The 16,310-nt window shown below is 42.7% G+C and overlaps 1 protein-coding gene across 5 annotated transcripts in view; it reads right to left on the reverse strand.

Moving 5' to 3' along the window:
* The window catches only part of LOC111861415 (RNA-binding protein Musashi homolog Rbp6), a gene marked incomplete at its 5' end in the record, with an annotated part of 815,587 nt that extends 800,132 nt beyond the window's left edge, over positions 1-15,455 (reverse strand). For all 5 annotated transcript variants that reach the window (XM_033750309.1, XM_033750308.1, XM_033750310.1 and 2 more), the window contains 1 exon segment: positions 15,374-15,455. In XM_033750309.1, the coding sequence (XP_033606200.1) occupies positions 15,374-15,455 (82 nt within the window).
* Between the last annotated feature and the right edge of the window lie 855 nt (positions 15,456-16,310).

Below are 16,310 nucleotides of genomic sequence, written 5' to 3' on the forward strand. Positions count from 1 at the left end.
TAGAAGGATGCGTTTTTGCCCCTCTGTCCCACGGTTTGCGTGTTTTCACTCAGGAATGTCACGTAAACCCATCAGTCAAGAACGCCTAATTCATGTTCCACACCGGGATCTTCGGAGTACGAAATAGGAGTGGTAAGCATTAGGACTACAATGTGATGTCCGATCAGACTCTCGTGTTCAATTTCGAACATGTAGAACACAATAAACAGGTGGCGAAGAGAGGCAGGAGAGGTCCCACCTGAGACACCTTTCCATCAACACGTCAGCTCATGGCCTCACATACACGGCTTCCTATCCATATGTAACACCGATGTATATTCATCGGACCAGTGAGACAGCACCTGGCCTTCGACCAGCCAGATGCCGAGGCCACTGTACCTTAGCATCTGTTTATTATAATAAGCTCTGTCTGGCACTCTGAACTCACTTGTCATACGCTAAGCTAACAAAGTAATTGTATGACTAAGTAAATAGCTAAGTAGTAGCAGAAACCGCAGATTAACACCACTAATAATAAAGTAAGCCTCTGAAGGTGACCCTGGGCAAGTTGCACATATCTCCCATCCTCACGACCTATTTGCTCAAAATCCATCTTCGTGGTACTGCGCCCCCAAACGTGCCAATTATATCAGTCCATATCACTTCCGTAATCGAAATGCAGTAATTATATCAGTTTTCTTGTTAAGAAAACCTGAAACAATGAACTAGCAACATTCCGTCAACTAGGATAAATCTGGAGTACCTACAGTGTGATTCTAAATTACTGTCCGGGTTTCCGTGGCCCATAATTTTCAAATCGGATGAAACAGAATAACCTGCTTCCAGAATATGAAAATGTAACGCAGTAAGTTTTATTATCTATAGAACTAATGCTGTAGAATACTAAACAACTTCAACATTCAGGTCTTTCCTGGCACATAAGATGTCCAGGCGGTATTCCATTTCCCTCTAAGTGTTCTCCAGAATTTGCGTTGTTCCGATCTCAGCAACAACAACTCTGAGCTTCACTTCATCGAGGGAGATCACAGGGGTCTTGTAAACAATATCCTTAAAGTATCCTCAAAGGAAGAAACCAAGAGGCGTAATATCAGGTGAGCGCGGGGGGTACGGAATTGGTTCATCACGCCCAACCCAGTGCCCAGGAATACATGTCAAGAAATTCTCAAGACAATACGAACCCTTTTCTTCTGCGATCACGGCCCTCATATCCATATACAGAAACAAATGCAATTATAGTCACATAAAAAAGACGTGAGAGTAAATAGTTTAAATAGTTTCTTCGGTTAATTAACCACCACGTCATAAATACACATAGGGTACTGGAGGTATAGCTCCACACATTTATTTACTCGGCACCATACATATACCATACATATATGGCCAGCTTCATGACTCTGTCGCTGTGCCACGAGGTAAAGTGCTCCAGTACCCATTACACAAAGGTACAGAAAAGAGAAAAATGTCTTCTGACACCGAGATTCCGACTTTTTGATCGGCCAGCCGATAGCTCTGTCACGGAACTGACTGAGACAAATATAGACGTAATATTTCTTATGAACATAAGCATGACGTAGGCAACTCAGACAGAGCAAGACCGCTAAAAAGTATCTGTGAAGCGAAAACAGCCTGCGTCTAATCCGTAGAAAGAAAAAGAATATGAAGAAGTCAAATTTATTGTCAACGAAACTACTCGACAACAGATATATCATGCTTCACAAAAATAAAAATTACTTTCCACGGTATTCTATAAAATATACACCACATAAAAGACATTTTTATAAATTAATTGTATTTGAAATTTACGTCATGTACTTGCTTCATTTTATCTCCCGTGTTTTATACTTTTGGCAAAGACTATACTTTTCCGTTTGCGCTTCATGTAACGAATTTGTTTTATTGGATAGAACCAAAAGGAAGTAAAATGAGCCCGAAATGATTTAACAGAGCCACATTCCACATCAATTTTAATTAAAATGCGTTAAGTAATTCAGGATAACAAACGCCCTGACAGATGTCAGCACCGACAGACCTTATCATCATGCATTCATATCACGTTCCTTGTGCAAGAGCGAATACAGACAATTATTCAGAAACCATATTCCGAATATCTGCTTTAATATTCCCCCATCTCATCCTCTTTTTTTTAAGAACTGTAGATTTACATGCGGTTCTGCGCTAAAATAATGAATGCATTTGTCTTCTCCATCCAACCTACAGAACTTCGTGGTTGGGTGGTTAGGACTTCAGCAACGTAGTCGATCCGGGGTTGGATTCTCGGCACGTATCACAACACCAATTATCGCTGCTTTTTCCTTCTATCTACGGCTCTACATCCCTTTTTGTTGGACCTCGGACGATTTTTCAGTTCCTTGATCTTATACATAGTCTGCAGGAGGTCTCGGTCGGGGGACCATCCCGTTGTAAGACCGCTATCTTCACACGCAGAACAGCACAAACAGAATAAACGCACACATACACCCATGTCTCACTTGGGATTTGAACCCACGATCCGATTGTTTGAACGGGAGAAGACAGTTCATGCCCTAGACAGAGCGGCCACTCTCATTGGCCTGCTTTTTCCTTAATAGTATATAAGTAGCGGGTCCGGTCTTGAAAACCGAGATAAACGGCCGTGGCAATCCGTTGCGCTGACCACGCGACACTCACTATCCGCAAAAGTTGGCACTAACTTCGTCGACAAGAGGCAGTCGCTCGGCCTCTATAGTTCGTTTGGGGACTAAAAGCCACGGAGTTCAGTACATCTACTGAGACAGTCACAACAGAAGCATGGGACAGGTAAACAAAAGTACATGAAGCGCACCGGCTTTCTCTTAATGCATGCTACAGTGCCATTCTACCATCCAGTTAAATGCAAAAGGTAAGGTAAATTTGCGCCTGTGCTAACTAATTAAGCACTATGCCATAGGGGTGAATGGGGAAATGGATGTATAGATCCACGTTTTCTTGACCTCGACATTAGTTGTAGGTGAGTGGTCAGATTCAAGCCCCGGCCGCTTTACTTCCGGAAAAAGATTCCCCGGTACCCATTGGATAGCAGGCTAGATGGGCCCCAGAACCGGTCTGGACGACTTGGAGAAGAAAAAATTCTTGACCCTACCGGGACTCGAACTCCGACCCCTCGGTTGTCCAACCTGTAGCCAGTTGTATGCTGACTGCGCTATCCCAGCTCCCAGTTAAATTCAAAACTCGCGCATATCTCAACAGACATCGATTTCTGCACATTTGTTGACCGGGAGTTTCTCGCTCATTTCCTTGAGTACTATACGACTTAAAGCCTGTAACCCTTTTTAACACTCTGTACAAGTATGCAAGTTAGAAACTTCGTTAAATACTGTGCGTCCACAAAGTCCCTTCGGGGTTTTGAAAAATTGTGGCGCGCAAACAAATTGAGCTAGCTACATGCGGGTTGCGGCAGATCATAGTGAAACTCTGGAAGTTTTTTACTGACCTCAGTAGACCTCGATGTGGGCTCCCTTGGTGGCACGGAGAACGTCCAGACGATATTCGAGTTCTTGCCATGTTCTGTGGAGCATGTCCGCTGGAACAGCTCAAATGTCGTCTGGACGCTCTCAAGGCTACCAAGGGAGCCCACATCGAGGTCTACTGAGGTCAGTAGATACTTCAGAGATGTGCAGTTCGAGACAAAACTCTTCGGCTATGAACATCCAGAGCAAACCAACTCAGAAATAGCGAAATTAACAACCCAAATGCACTGTCTATGCATACTAAATGTACGATTTCATGTTCTTGGGGCGGTAAACAATCACATTTTGGGATGAGCGCCGTGTAATTTGGTAGACAGGCGTGGTGTGATACTCAAAAGGCTTGTGATAATATTCGCTATAGAATTATGTCGTATACTGTCCACCGTCTCAGGTATATTTAAATTACAGGACGCTTCGGAAGCTCGATCTGCTTCCATCATCAGGTATAAAACAAAACAGAATCAGATCCAGTTATACAGACGATGTACAATGTTCAACATAATTTTATAATGTTATCACACTTCGAAGTGACCTGCTGCCTCCAACTTCAGGATAAAATAGTAAGCCGATCGGGTAGAATGGCATAGGGAAGGGAATACTGCAACTACGACTATGAACGAACCGATGGGAAAAGAGAAATATGCGCGAGAAGTGGGGATTAAAAATAAATACGTAAAACAAAAGGAAGTTGGGAAAAGGGAGCAGGAAGACGGTGAATGAAAGAAAGGGGAAAAGGAAACGTGGCGCTGAAAAGAGAACTTATGGCCCAAAAAAGACGGCGGGCTGCTACATCTGTTGTCAAGTAAGTAAACCACTTCGACTTCCATTCGGTACCATTCTCAGATCCGTAATAGTACATATTTAACAATACCCGACCGGGAGGACGTCACACGCCCGCCAAAGAACGGTAATGGGTTCAACAATCAAACGGAACAAGTAACGCAATCGGTACGATGTTTTATATTTCATCACACATCAACTGATATCTTCCTGCATACAGTGTTCCCTTGTTCAGAGGGCAAATTCAAGGAAGAAGCTGTTATCTGCACACACATCGGCCATAGTCCTACAATGAGGTGTTATGCGAACACTGTCATTCCCCTTACTTCCATTTCAATGTTTGCGCGATGTTCGAGAACACAGCATGCGAGTATTATCGAATTCAGCCATCTCGTGGTGCGTGCAGGGAATCTGGTAGCGCGATTGGGGTGGGTTGGGGCAGTTATCACAGCATATGGGTATAGTTCCAGCAATAACAGTGGGTTACATGATTAGAAGAAGTGGTTTGTTTGTGAACACAATCTCTCATTCCGTAAGTGTAATTTGTTCAAACAACATGAAAACTATATGTGCATGAACCCTAATCGTGTGGGTTAATTTCAAACCACTGAGGTTTCAAAATGTTCGATATTGTATGTAATATTTACATAAATACATAATAGCTTATGCATTCACGTTTTAAAGTACAAAATCTCTTGTGCCCTTTTGCGGGTAAAATAACTATTTCGCTAAAGAAACGAACAAATAAGCAGGAAAAATATGAAAATTAACATACTCCTCTGAAATATCTTCCGCCTAACCATTTAGGAACTTCCTCATGTTCCGTAAGGCTACGTAACTTATGTACAGAGTGAGCCGTCTGTAATCACTGTCAGTGAATCAGACTCCAACAACATACTGCGACGTGTATACACATTGCTAAGCAACGACCCAGTAAACACATTCCCGCGGGAACCAATGCGCATAATAGGACGTCTATTACTAGGCAACGGATCAGTAAAAACATCTAAAACAATATGGGACAACAGAAGACGAGGTTTTCCACGTGTTCCGTGCAAAGGGGTTAGAAGGAAGAGTTCCGAAGCTGGCAGTAGTAGTGTCGAGTCGAGTTTCGGGATGCCAGCCTGCCAGGATATGAGTTTGGAACTGGATCTAGTCGAATTCCGGAGTTGCCAGTTGCAGCAAAGAACTGAGAGAGTCTCTGCAGAAGGCAGTCGAATAAGGGAGTGAGAAGACAAGAAATGAATTAAGTTGTGAAAAGAAGACTTCATGTGTGCTGTACTGACAGCGAGACTGTTATAAATCCGTTGCCAGGATACGACTAGTGAAGACCGAGAACCCTAGTGCGCGTGTAACGGTGAATTAAAGTGTGTAGATCAACGATAGCGCTGTATTGCCTGTAGTCCCGAGTTGTGAATGTATAAGATACGATATGTTAAATCATCCAAACCAGAACCCGTCTTATAAGTCACGCATACACCTGATAATACCTTAGGTTCAAGATCACTGTCCTCTGAAATATGACACGGCAAAGTTTCGTATCAGCATTCAGAAGGAAACTGACATCTGCAACTTCAGGGCCGAGAGTAATTTCTACCCTGAAATTGCAGGCAATCGGTTTCCCTGAAAAGATGTAGCTAAACACCAATCTAGACGAAGTCAGATCCAGAAAGAGAGTGATCACCGCAGAATCTCACACCTTACATATTCTAAGATGCTTTCCTCTCGGAATACATCCTCAAGGAGCTCAGCAACTGAATGAATGTGACGTGCATGAGAAGAGTTTCCACAGCTCGTGAGGACCTACTGATACAGTCCGCATTCCTCGCAATTCAGTGTCTCGCTGTGGACTACATATACAGGACAATCGTGAAAAGATTTACTGATGCAAGTTACCACCCGATAGTATGGAATGTGTTCCATTTAAATCGATGCGGTAGAAGGGAATGTGATAATATTGTTTGATGGTGGCGATTATGCACTTTGGGACAAAACTGGAATATCCTATAACTGTCATCACGAATGGAAAACAAGTGTCGTTATAAACATTTATTCAAAAACAAAGTAGTAGTGCTGTGATTCAAATTCCTGTCCTCTGTTCGGCAGATCCCGGCTTCCAGCCTCGCTACAGAGTCCCTGATGTCGTCTACTTCGTCATAGCAAATTATAGTATTTTAACATTTCATAGTGTTACATATGGGAAATACCACTGAAACAGACCATTCAAGTGACTTCGCCCTATAAATTTTGGCAACATGCACTTGTCAACTTCAGGGGGTGCCTCCCACCAGCAAGAAAGGCATTACAAGCTAAATTAGTACATTACAATACATTTAAAATATGCGAGAATATATGGCTGAGCCCTGCTTGAGAAGCCCACAGCTGTGCAGCTACTTCAGAACTTCCCAGCATTTCATTTCCGTGTTCACAAGAGCCCTCTACTGGCCCTAAACTGAGCCAGATCAATCCAGTCCATAACACCCTATCCTATCTCTCTAACATCCACTTTAATATCATCATACAACCTAGGTCTTGGTTTTCCTAGTGGTCTCTTTCTTTATGCCTATCCCACCAACATCGTATATAAGCTCCGTTTCTCTAACATTCGTGCTACATGGGCTACCATCTCATTCTCCTTCACTTGATCATTATACGTGTATAATTATACTTGGAGAAGAGTACAAATTATGAAGCTCCTCATTATGCAGTTTTCTCCAACCTCCCATCACTTCATCTCTCTTCGATCCAAATATTCTCCTCAGCACCCTGTTCTTAAATGCCTACTTTAATGTCAGATACCAAACTTCAGACCCCTACAGAACCAGATAACTTTAATTTTTACGTTTTTAAACAGCAGACGAGAATATAAAAAGATCTGGACTGAATGGTAGCAAGCATTACCCGAGTTCAATCTCCTCTTAATTTCTTCCTGAATCAGGTTTTGGTTTGTTATCGTCGTTCCAAAATATCTGAACTGTTCCATATTTTCGAAGGATCTGTTAGCTGTCATTGTGTCATGATTTTGTCCTGCATTTTGGTGACAAGAGAGCAACATATACTTGGTTTTCTCTGTGTTTACTTCCAGACCAACCTCCTTACTAGCGGCAGTTAAAGTTTCTGTGTTTTTCTTTACGGTATCTATGTTATCTCCCAGTAGATTCACATCATCAGCACAGACCATCAGCTGATGTGTCCCATTTCATTTCCGTCCCATCAGATTTCCCTGGATCTTCCTAAAGGCGTATTCTAAAGCAAAATTGTCAATAAAGCATCTTCTTGTTTCAGAACTTTCTGGATAAAAATCTATCAGACAAAAGTGGTATCATATTCTGCTGCCCTGAACGATCTGACATCAAATACAACTGAACGGTACTAACGTTTCGGAGAAACCTATTGCCTCCCAACTTCTACCCCGAAGATTACGACAGCAGGTTTCTGCGAAACGTCAGTACCGATCTACATTAACTACATAGCGTCATATCCCAGAAAACAATAATCCTGAGCATGTAATTTTGTATGCTGTAATAGATTAAAAGTTTTATATATATAATGTAAAATTAAACCATTATACAGCAAAAACTAGCACACCCACTCGTGTTAACCCCATGAATATTATTTTGATTTTATACTGTCGTTTCTGAGGTACAGCAAAAAGAATTTAGTGGCTTAATATAGCGAAACACACATATAAGCATTTAGAGGTTTAAGAAAAAGTAAACTTACTCAGCCCTAATGCCTCCTTTTTACATGTAAATTGGTTCATAGAACATAGGAACCAAATAGCAATTTCTTCTTTGCACCGCAAATTTCCCCTGTGTACTCTTTAAGGCTGTTAGCACTAAACGATGTAAGGTACACAGGCAGAACTTCGATTGCCCCAGACAAGGTCATGCTTCAGGTACACGGAAAGCTTCAGCCGGGACTGATAATTTAAACTGGTACATGTTTCAAGAGAAACGTAAAATACGTAATATTATTTAGATATCCTGTTGAGGAACTGTTTTGGAAGAGACTTGGACCTGTCGTCTGACAGATTACTGATGACTGAATGAATCCTATCCCTCATGGGTTATTCTCTGAATGCATGCATCAATTACTGATTGATTACGTTGCTGCCCGAGTTGTAGAATTAATTATTCGTTATATGAATGAACCGACTAAAGAACTAATAATTATATAACTGATGATATCTATCTTCTGTGATGTACTATACTCCAGATGACATAACTCTTCATAACCACCGCTGTGAGAACCTAATGTCTTATAATTATTTGATTAGTGAATAAATAATTGAGTACGTGAATCCCTCAGTAAAATCTTGAGTGAACGAATAGAATAAAATAACACAGCGATTGAATGAATGTATGAGAACATTAAGTGCCAACTTTAGCGGATAGAGGGTGTCACGTGGTCAGCGCAACGAATCCACGAGGCCGGTAATTTCGGTTTTCTAGAACGAGGTCGCTATTTCGCTGAAATAGCTCCTCAGTTATCCTCACGAGGTTGATTGGACCCCGGTTCCAGATCCGATATTTCTCAGAAAATCTGGTAGCGTCGGGAAACGAAACCGGACCTCTGGATCTGTAGACAGGAACTCTGACCACTAGACCACAGAGGCGGTTGGCACTAACTTCGCCGACAAGCGGCGGTCACTCGGTCGGTATAGTTCGCTTGCGGACTAAAACCACTGAGTTATGAGAACAATTCAATGGTGTAGCTCAATCACTAGCAGACTGAATTACCAAAGATAATAGTGGGAGTTGATTAATGCTGACTCAGCTTGCGAGTGAATATGATGGACAACCTGTCCTTTATACACGTAAATCAGGAGTAAAGGACTTTGAAAACATTGGAATAAGAACAAGAATAATAACATTTTGATTGCTTCACTCACTGAAATTCGGGAAATTCTGAGTTCCTCTTCAGGTTACCACATGTTCTCATTCTAAGGGAGCATCCTAGACTGAGGGTGTTTGAGAACAGGGTGTTGAGGAGAATATTTGGACCTAAGAGGGATGAAGTGACAGGAAGTTGGAGAAAACTGAATAAAGAGGAGCTTCAGAACTTTTACTCTTCTCAAGTATAATTAGAATGATATGGGCAGGGCATGTAGCACGAATGGGGGAGAAGAGGCATGTATATAGGATATTGGTGGGAAAGCTGGAAGAAAGAGACCTCTGGGAAGACAAAGGCGTAGGCGGATGGATCTTAGAAAGATAGGATGGGATGGTATTGATTGAATTGATCTCGCTCAGGATAGAGACAAGTGGAGGGCTCTTGTGAACATGGTAATAAACCGTCGGGTTCCATGAAATGCTGGGAAATTCTTGAGTAGCTGCTGAATCAGCGGCTCCTCAAGAAGGGCTCAGCTTCATGAGTAAGTAAGTAAGTAAGTATGTTATTCTCTTCTTATTCGGCGCTGAGTAATCTCTGCAGTTGACAGTGTTCCATTAACAGAAGTTCCTGAAAGAACGTTTCCAAGATACGTGGAACAGTGTCGTAAAGGAGGCCGATGTCGTTAATCAAGACGCGGGGTCTGTGATGTGGTTACTAAACATTCCCTTTCAGTTGTGATGCAACAACATCTCCAGTCTGGGAGATGCTTAGCACTGTGCTTCGAAACACAATAACATGATTAACAAGTGTTGCAGTCACTAATCAGGGTCTCTGTTCCACTGAGGAATCACCGAAATGCAGACTTACCGTACCGAACCTCTGAACATCAGACCGCTATAATTAACTAACTTCTGGCAACAAAACCCAGGAGTTTTACGCCCAATCAGCGTGTTTCGTCCGTCATTCTCGCAGTCCATTCCCCTAACATGTATATCCTTACGTTATCCTCAGCGAATGCTACAATAACGGGCTCATCACGAACAAAGGGGAGAGGGTGAACAGTGAATGAAGAGTCAGGAATCGAAGTTCGTTACAGAACCATGTTCTATAGCCCAAAATGAGCACTGACATTCTTGTGAAAATACACCTTCCTAGACTTTGGCACCAGTTGGGGGTTATTTGTCAGCGTCACGCTCCTGCCGTTTTATCTCAAGGGAAAGGGCCGCCTCTACACATTGGGTTGAGGTTGGGTGGACTCCACGGAAAGGTCTAGAAGCTGTTGAAACGGAACCAATCTCCGATCTTGTCGCAAAAACAAAAACTGATCCAACAGTCGTCCAGCCCATATCCCACTCACTGTACTGGATATTTTATTTACATGTAGACTTAATCCAGGTATATCCTGGAAGTACTGAGGAAAATCCCTATATCCTCCATCTTGTGGGAGCGTGGACGACATTCAAATCCCAAGTCCTCACACGCTTACTCTAACTGAAGGTCCAGCATTCCGGTCCTCGCAACTGCGGATTTATATGTCGGGAGGTTTCGACTTTCATTCTCGCCCCGGAGATCGGTTATGGTGACTGAGTCTGTCTCAGTCTCTCAGGCAAATGCTGGTTTATTCCTTTGGTGATACAGCTTCAATTAGGGCCTTGGCCTACCTCCATGAAACTCTCCGTTTCACTTCGGTTTACTAGATCTTAGACATTCGGTAGGACTCCTTGGGCGGGTGATCAGATCATCGCAAGGCCTCTACATGTACACAAACACAGAGAAACACACACACAAACGCTGAGCATCCATTCCCTCAGTGGGATTCGAACCCACGATCCCGGCTTCCGAGAGAGCGAAGACAGTGCATGCCTTAGACAGATTGGTTACCATGACCGGCCAGGCAAATGCTGATACTACATCAAAATAGCCTTCGGTCACTCCTTTCCATTCATCTTCCTAGACCACCAACCCATCCGTTGGTCAAAAATACACCCACCATGATGATGTAACACTGCGATCGAAAGGTACGCGGTTTGCAACTCGGGCCGTGTTACCCGTCGTCCTTATTAAGGGTCATTGCGATTTCCTGTAGCCTCCGAAGCAAATGTCAGGATAACACTTTCAAATAGACCACGACATTTTCCTTCAGAATTCTTACTTACTCTCCGCATTGCCGCGCCATAGCTCAAGCGGTTAGTCGCTGGCTTCTCACCGCGGAGGCCAGGGTTCGATCCCGGGTCTGGTAGTGTGGGATTTGTGGTGGATAAAGTGGCGTTAGGGCAGGTTTCCTCCGAGTACTTCGGTTTCCCCTGCCAATCTTCATTCCACCAATTGCTCCACAATAACCCTCACCTATCATCTGGGGCTGGTACAATAGGCCAGAAGTGGCCGCAGTACAACGGACTTAGTCCCACCCCAGTAGCGATAAAGAATAATAAATCTCTCCGCTTACGGTCTTCCTCTCGCCTCAGTCGATGTTACGTAGCCCAACACGGATTCGTTACATGCTCTAATGGCCATGCCACAGCTCAAGTGTTTGGTCGCCGGCCTCCCACCGCAGAGGCCGGGTTACGAGCCCAGGTCAGGTCATGTGGGATCTATGGTAAACAACGTGGCACTGGGCAGGTTTTCTCCGAGTACTTCGGTTTCCCCTGCCAATTCTAATTCCACTGACTGCTCCACATTCATATATCATCCGGGGCTGGTACAATAGGCCAATTAGTGGCCGACGTACCAAGCAGACTCAGTCTCAGCCCACCACATGAACTAAAAAAGAAATCTACATGGCTTAAGAATCAGTCAAGCTATACAAGGTATGTGCCACGAAATCAACAAACATACCGAGCCATAAATACGTCGGTTGTTCACAATATGCCGCAATCTGGTGCTTCATTTTAGGGCCAATGCCTTCACCTCTTCTTCAGTATAAACATAGCCGCCCACCTGACGAGGCGTTATCTATTAGAGCAGTCTTACTGATCAGTGAACCATAGAGTTCTAATATCCTTTGGTGATTAGCATCGCGCGGTGACGGCGCCACCTCTGTGCAGGTGTTAGGTGATTGCGAACCCTCACTCAGGTACATCTCATTGTAAGGGATTGTTGCCCCCTTCGAGAGCCCCAGAACCACATGGAGCACATAAAGCGCAGGTTGTGCCATGTCTGCATGTTACACGCGGGAGCATCGGAGAGTTACTTTCAAAAACAGTGAACTACATGCAGAAGTTTCGTTGGGGGGTTCAGCACCATCCACCGTATAGTTGTGATCTGGTCCCAAGTGACTACAATCTGTTTGGGCCATATAAATAAAAATCCTTATTGGCAGTCGATTCTAACTATAATTTGAGGTCGTGGAAGCAATAAAAGGCATAACTTCAAATCACAGAAACACAGTTCTTCTAAGGTGACATCAATAAATTGGTATGGCAGTGAAATATCGTCTTTATGTACAGAATGATCGCGTGGGAAAGCGAACTAAGTGTCGAATCAAATGCTGAATGTGCAGCATAGGAATTTATGTATGGTCTGCGACAAATATATTTCCGAAAAAACCTTCCGACCCGCTTTCGTATTTTCGAGATAACTGAGAGGATTTCGATGAAATCTTGCAAGAAGGGTCTAAGCAAAAAAAATTCGGAAAATTTCCAGTAAAGCAAGACTTCTTCTTTACATGAAACGGAGTCTGGAGTTCAATGATTTTCTCACAAACGACATAACGTCTATAAAATTATATATGATGAATTGTTGGTATAAGAAGGCCAAAAGCTTTCATTTTCCACATTTCTCGATACGATGAATGATTAATGAAATACAAGCATAAAGAGATTATAATGTGCAGCATAACAATCCTGCCTTCCGGACAGGGTAAATGGAACTTCATCCATCCACTGTAACTATTATCTGGAAAAGCTATGAACCTATTAAACTCTCTGATTGCCACTTAAACTACAGCGGCAGTACGAACCGCCTCGACTGCATGGAACGGAGTGGGCGAGGCATTCATTCCTACCGCATTCAAATAAAGGAAGAAATCTCCCAAGATCCCAGACAAGAGGCAGACACAGGAAATGAAGGGATCGGCACCTAGGGAACAATCTTACAGATACTGGCGTGTCCGTCTACAACCATAACTCGTCATACTTTAAATTCAAATTTTCTTTAGAAACACTTCACTTACCACAAGGACCATGTTAATCTGGCAATAAAGTTCTTCATACTTAATTGAGAATACCCGTGGAACTGTTCCGGTATCCGGGTAATGATTCTCTAACTCCCTATAATTCCTATAAAACAGAGTATAATTGTAGGTCCCGTGGATGTTACAAACGACATCTCAGTCTAACAGAAGAAAATGGGTTGAGGGCGCACTAGGTTCCTTCTATAGAGCAGATTTGAAATTAATGGGAATGAAAGGTGGAAGAAATTACATAATGAGAAACGTCTTTGTTTGTGACGATTACTATCATGTGAGATATGACGTCGTGTAGTCTGGTAGAAGTCTACCGACGTTTACGAGGAACGTATTATAACCATCATCAGGACTGGAGAGTAGGCTGAGTTAGAAGCCATGATACAAGCTGTTAACGGCCGGATTCTCGCCGTAGAGGCCGGGGTTCGACCACAGGACAGTCTACGTGAGATTTGTGACGGCAAATGTATGGCTGGGTACTTCAGTCTTCCCCTGCAAATTGTTATGTTTATTGTAAGAACCATAAATAAATTGGGTGGGCAGAACGCAGAATGTTATGGTGTTAAAGGGGGTGGTACGTATTGTAACCATTGAGCTTTAAAGGGTTAATCTCATCAATCTAATTATTCTAGGTGAAGAGTACAAATTATGAAGCTCCTCGATGCGTAATTCTCTCTGGTTCACTACCTCTTTATTTTTCTTATGTCAAATATGTTTCTGAGCACTAAAGTCCCGCACTTACGTAGCTGTGTTGCAGTCATATTCACTGCTCAGAACGGTCAATTNCAATGTTTATTGTAAGAACCATAAATAAATTGGGTGGGCAGAACGCAGAATGTTATGGTGTTAAAGGGGGTGGTACGTATTGTAACCATTGAGCTTTAAAGGGTTAATCTCATCAATCTAATTATTCTAGGTGAAGAGTACAAATTATGAAGCTCCTCGATGCGTAATTCTCTCTGGTTCACTACCTCTTTATTTTTCTTATGTCAAATATGTTTCTGAGCACTAAAGTCCCGCACTTACGTAGCTGTGTTGCAGTCATATTCACTGCTCAGAACGGTCAATTCGCCTATATTCTAGGGCACAGGAATATACCGTCTGTGTTACAGATACAATAGTGTAGAATTCTAGGCCAGATCTACACAGCTGCTGTATACTACGCGAACTGCCAACTCGTAACTTACAATACAGTAGTAAGTTGGAAACACATCTGAGATGATAGTGGTGAGAAAATTAATTTTACGTGAGGGATATTAAAAATCTCTAATCTATATTCATCCTGCAAAACAAATGTGTATTTAACTGAATAATCTGTTATATCTGTAATTAATACATCTTCATATAATACAAGAAAACATGTGAAAATAAACAATTGTAACATAATTTTATTTCATTGAGGGAGAAAGGAAGTAAATGACATAGTTTCTTTGCCATAACTTCTCAATCCCTGAATACTTGTAAAAATTAATAATCTTTTATATGAGATTTCATTTTTTTTCACTGTAGTGAAGACACATTTTCTGGGTTATGACCTTATTTATTCTGGTAGGCTCGTAATAATGGTTCGGAAGAAATAGGCCTATAGTGCCTTCATTTTCGGGGCAGGATAGTCACACTATATTCGTCAGAAAATTTGGTAACCACTATCGAACTATAACTCAGGAGACAATAAGTAGCAGTACTAGTAGTTTCAATAGTATATCTTTAAGCACTGCTGTTCTTTATAACAGAGACGCAGTATTATCTGTGAGGTAGCAATTAAAATTGTAAATATTATTTAGATTAATTTCAGGCTTAAAATGGTTAAGTACCTTGGTTCCGCGACCACTACTGTGCAAGATGAGCTGTATTACAGCGGTGCTCGGTGCGTAATGTCTTCCATTCCTCACTTTCTTCAACCCCCCTCAGGCCGAACATTTTCCTGAATAGGTGTACTTTGCTTTCAGACCCAGGCTAAGGGTGTTCTTGCCTCATAGTAAGAGACAGGCATCTCTTGCTTGCCGAACCAGATAGCAATATGGCTGTACACGGACGCCCCATGTAAGGACAACCATCACTTACTCACCTTGACCTTCTGGTGGTGGGGTCCTTCATCACCATCACTTCCGTAATCTCTCCGTATTTACTAAAGTACTCCCGGAGGCTTTCTGAAACATAAAAAAGAAAATCTCACTATAGTCACAGGCCCGCCGATGCAAACGCACTAACATACTTGCGTGAACTGCCTGTGGTGTGACAATGTTGCATGAAGCAACAATCCGCTCAAAGTCTTATGGAACATCCTGTAGATGAAATTACATAATTGGCTTCTTAATAGTAGTTACTTTTCACATAGGGCTGCGCCATAGCTCAAGCGGTTAGTCGCTGGCTTCCCACCGCGGCGACCGGGTTCGATCCCGGGTCTGATTAAGTGGGATTTGTGGTGGACAAACTAGCGCTGGGGCAGGTTTTCTCCGAGTACTTCGGTTTCCCCTGCCAGGCTTCATTCCACCAATTGCTCCACAACCACCCTCACCTATCATCTGGGGCTGGTACAATAAGCCAGAAGTGGCCGCAGTACAAGGAACTTGGTCCCACCCCACTAGCAATAAAAAACGGACATCCTATAGATGAAATTACATAATTGGCTCTTAATAGTAGTTATTCTTCACGTAATATTATTAGGGTGACAATATACATGAGGATGAGGGTAGGGGTGGACATATATGAGATATGTATAAGTGATATAATATAAAATGTTGGTCGGAAAACGTAAATGATCGAGAAGACTTGTTAAACCTATATGTAGACGGAGCAACGTAAATAGATCATTAGTACTACAGAAACCTGTTGTGACTGTGCGAATTTCCCTAAAGGTAGGATCAAGCAATGCCAACAGGAAGAGGTGAGTAGCGTCCACATTATGTCTGAGAGATGCTGGTAGGTCAACAGGCCCATAGAAAGGAGCAGAAGATCTGCGAAGACCGTGTATGAGGGGTCAGTGCTATTTCGGGCGTCCTCGC

This window comes from Cryptotermes secundus, unplaced genomic scaffold (assembly GCF_002891405.2).
Source record: "Cryptotermes secundus unplaced genomic scaffold, Csec_1.0 scaffold605, whole genome shotgun sequence".
Classification (NCBI taxonomy): domain Eukaryota; kingdom Metazoa; phylum Arthropoda; class Insecta; order Blattodea; family Kalotermitidae; genus Cryptotermes; species Cryptotermes secundus.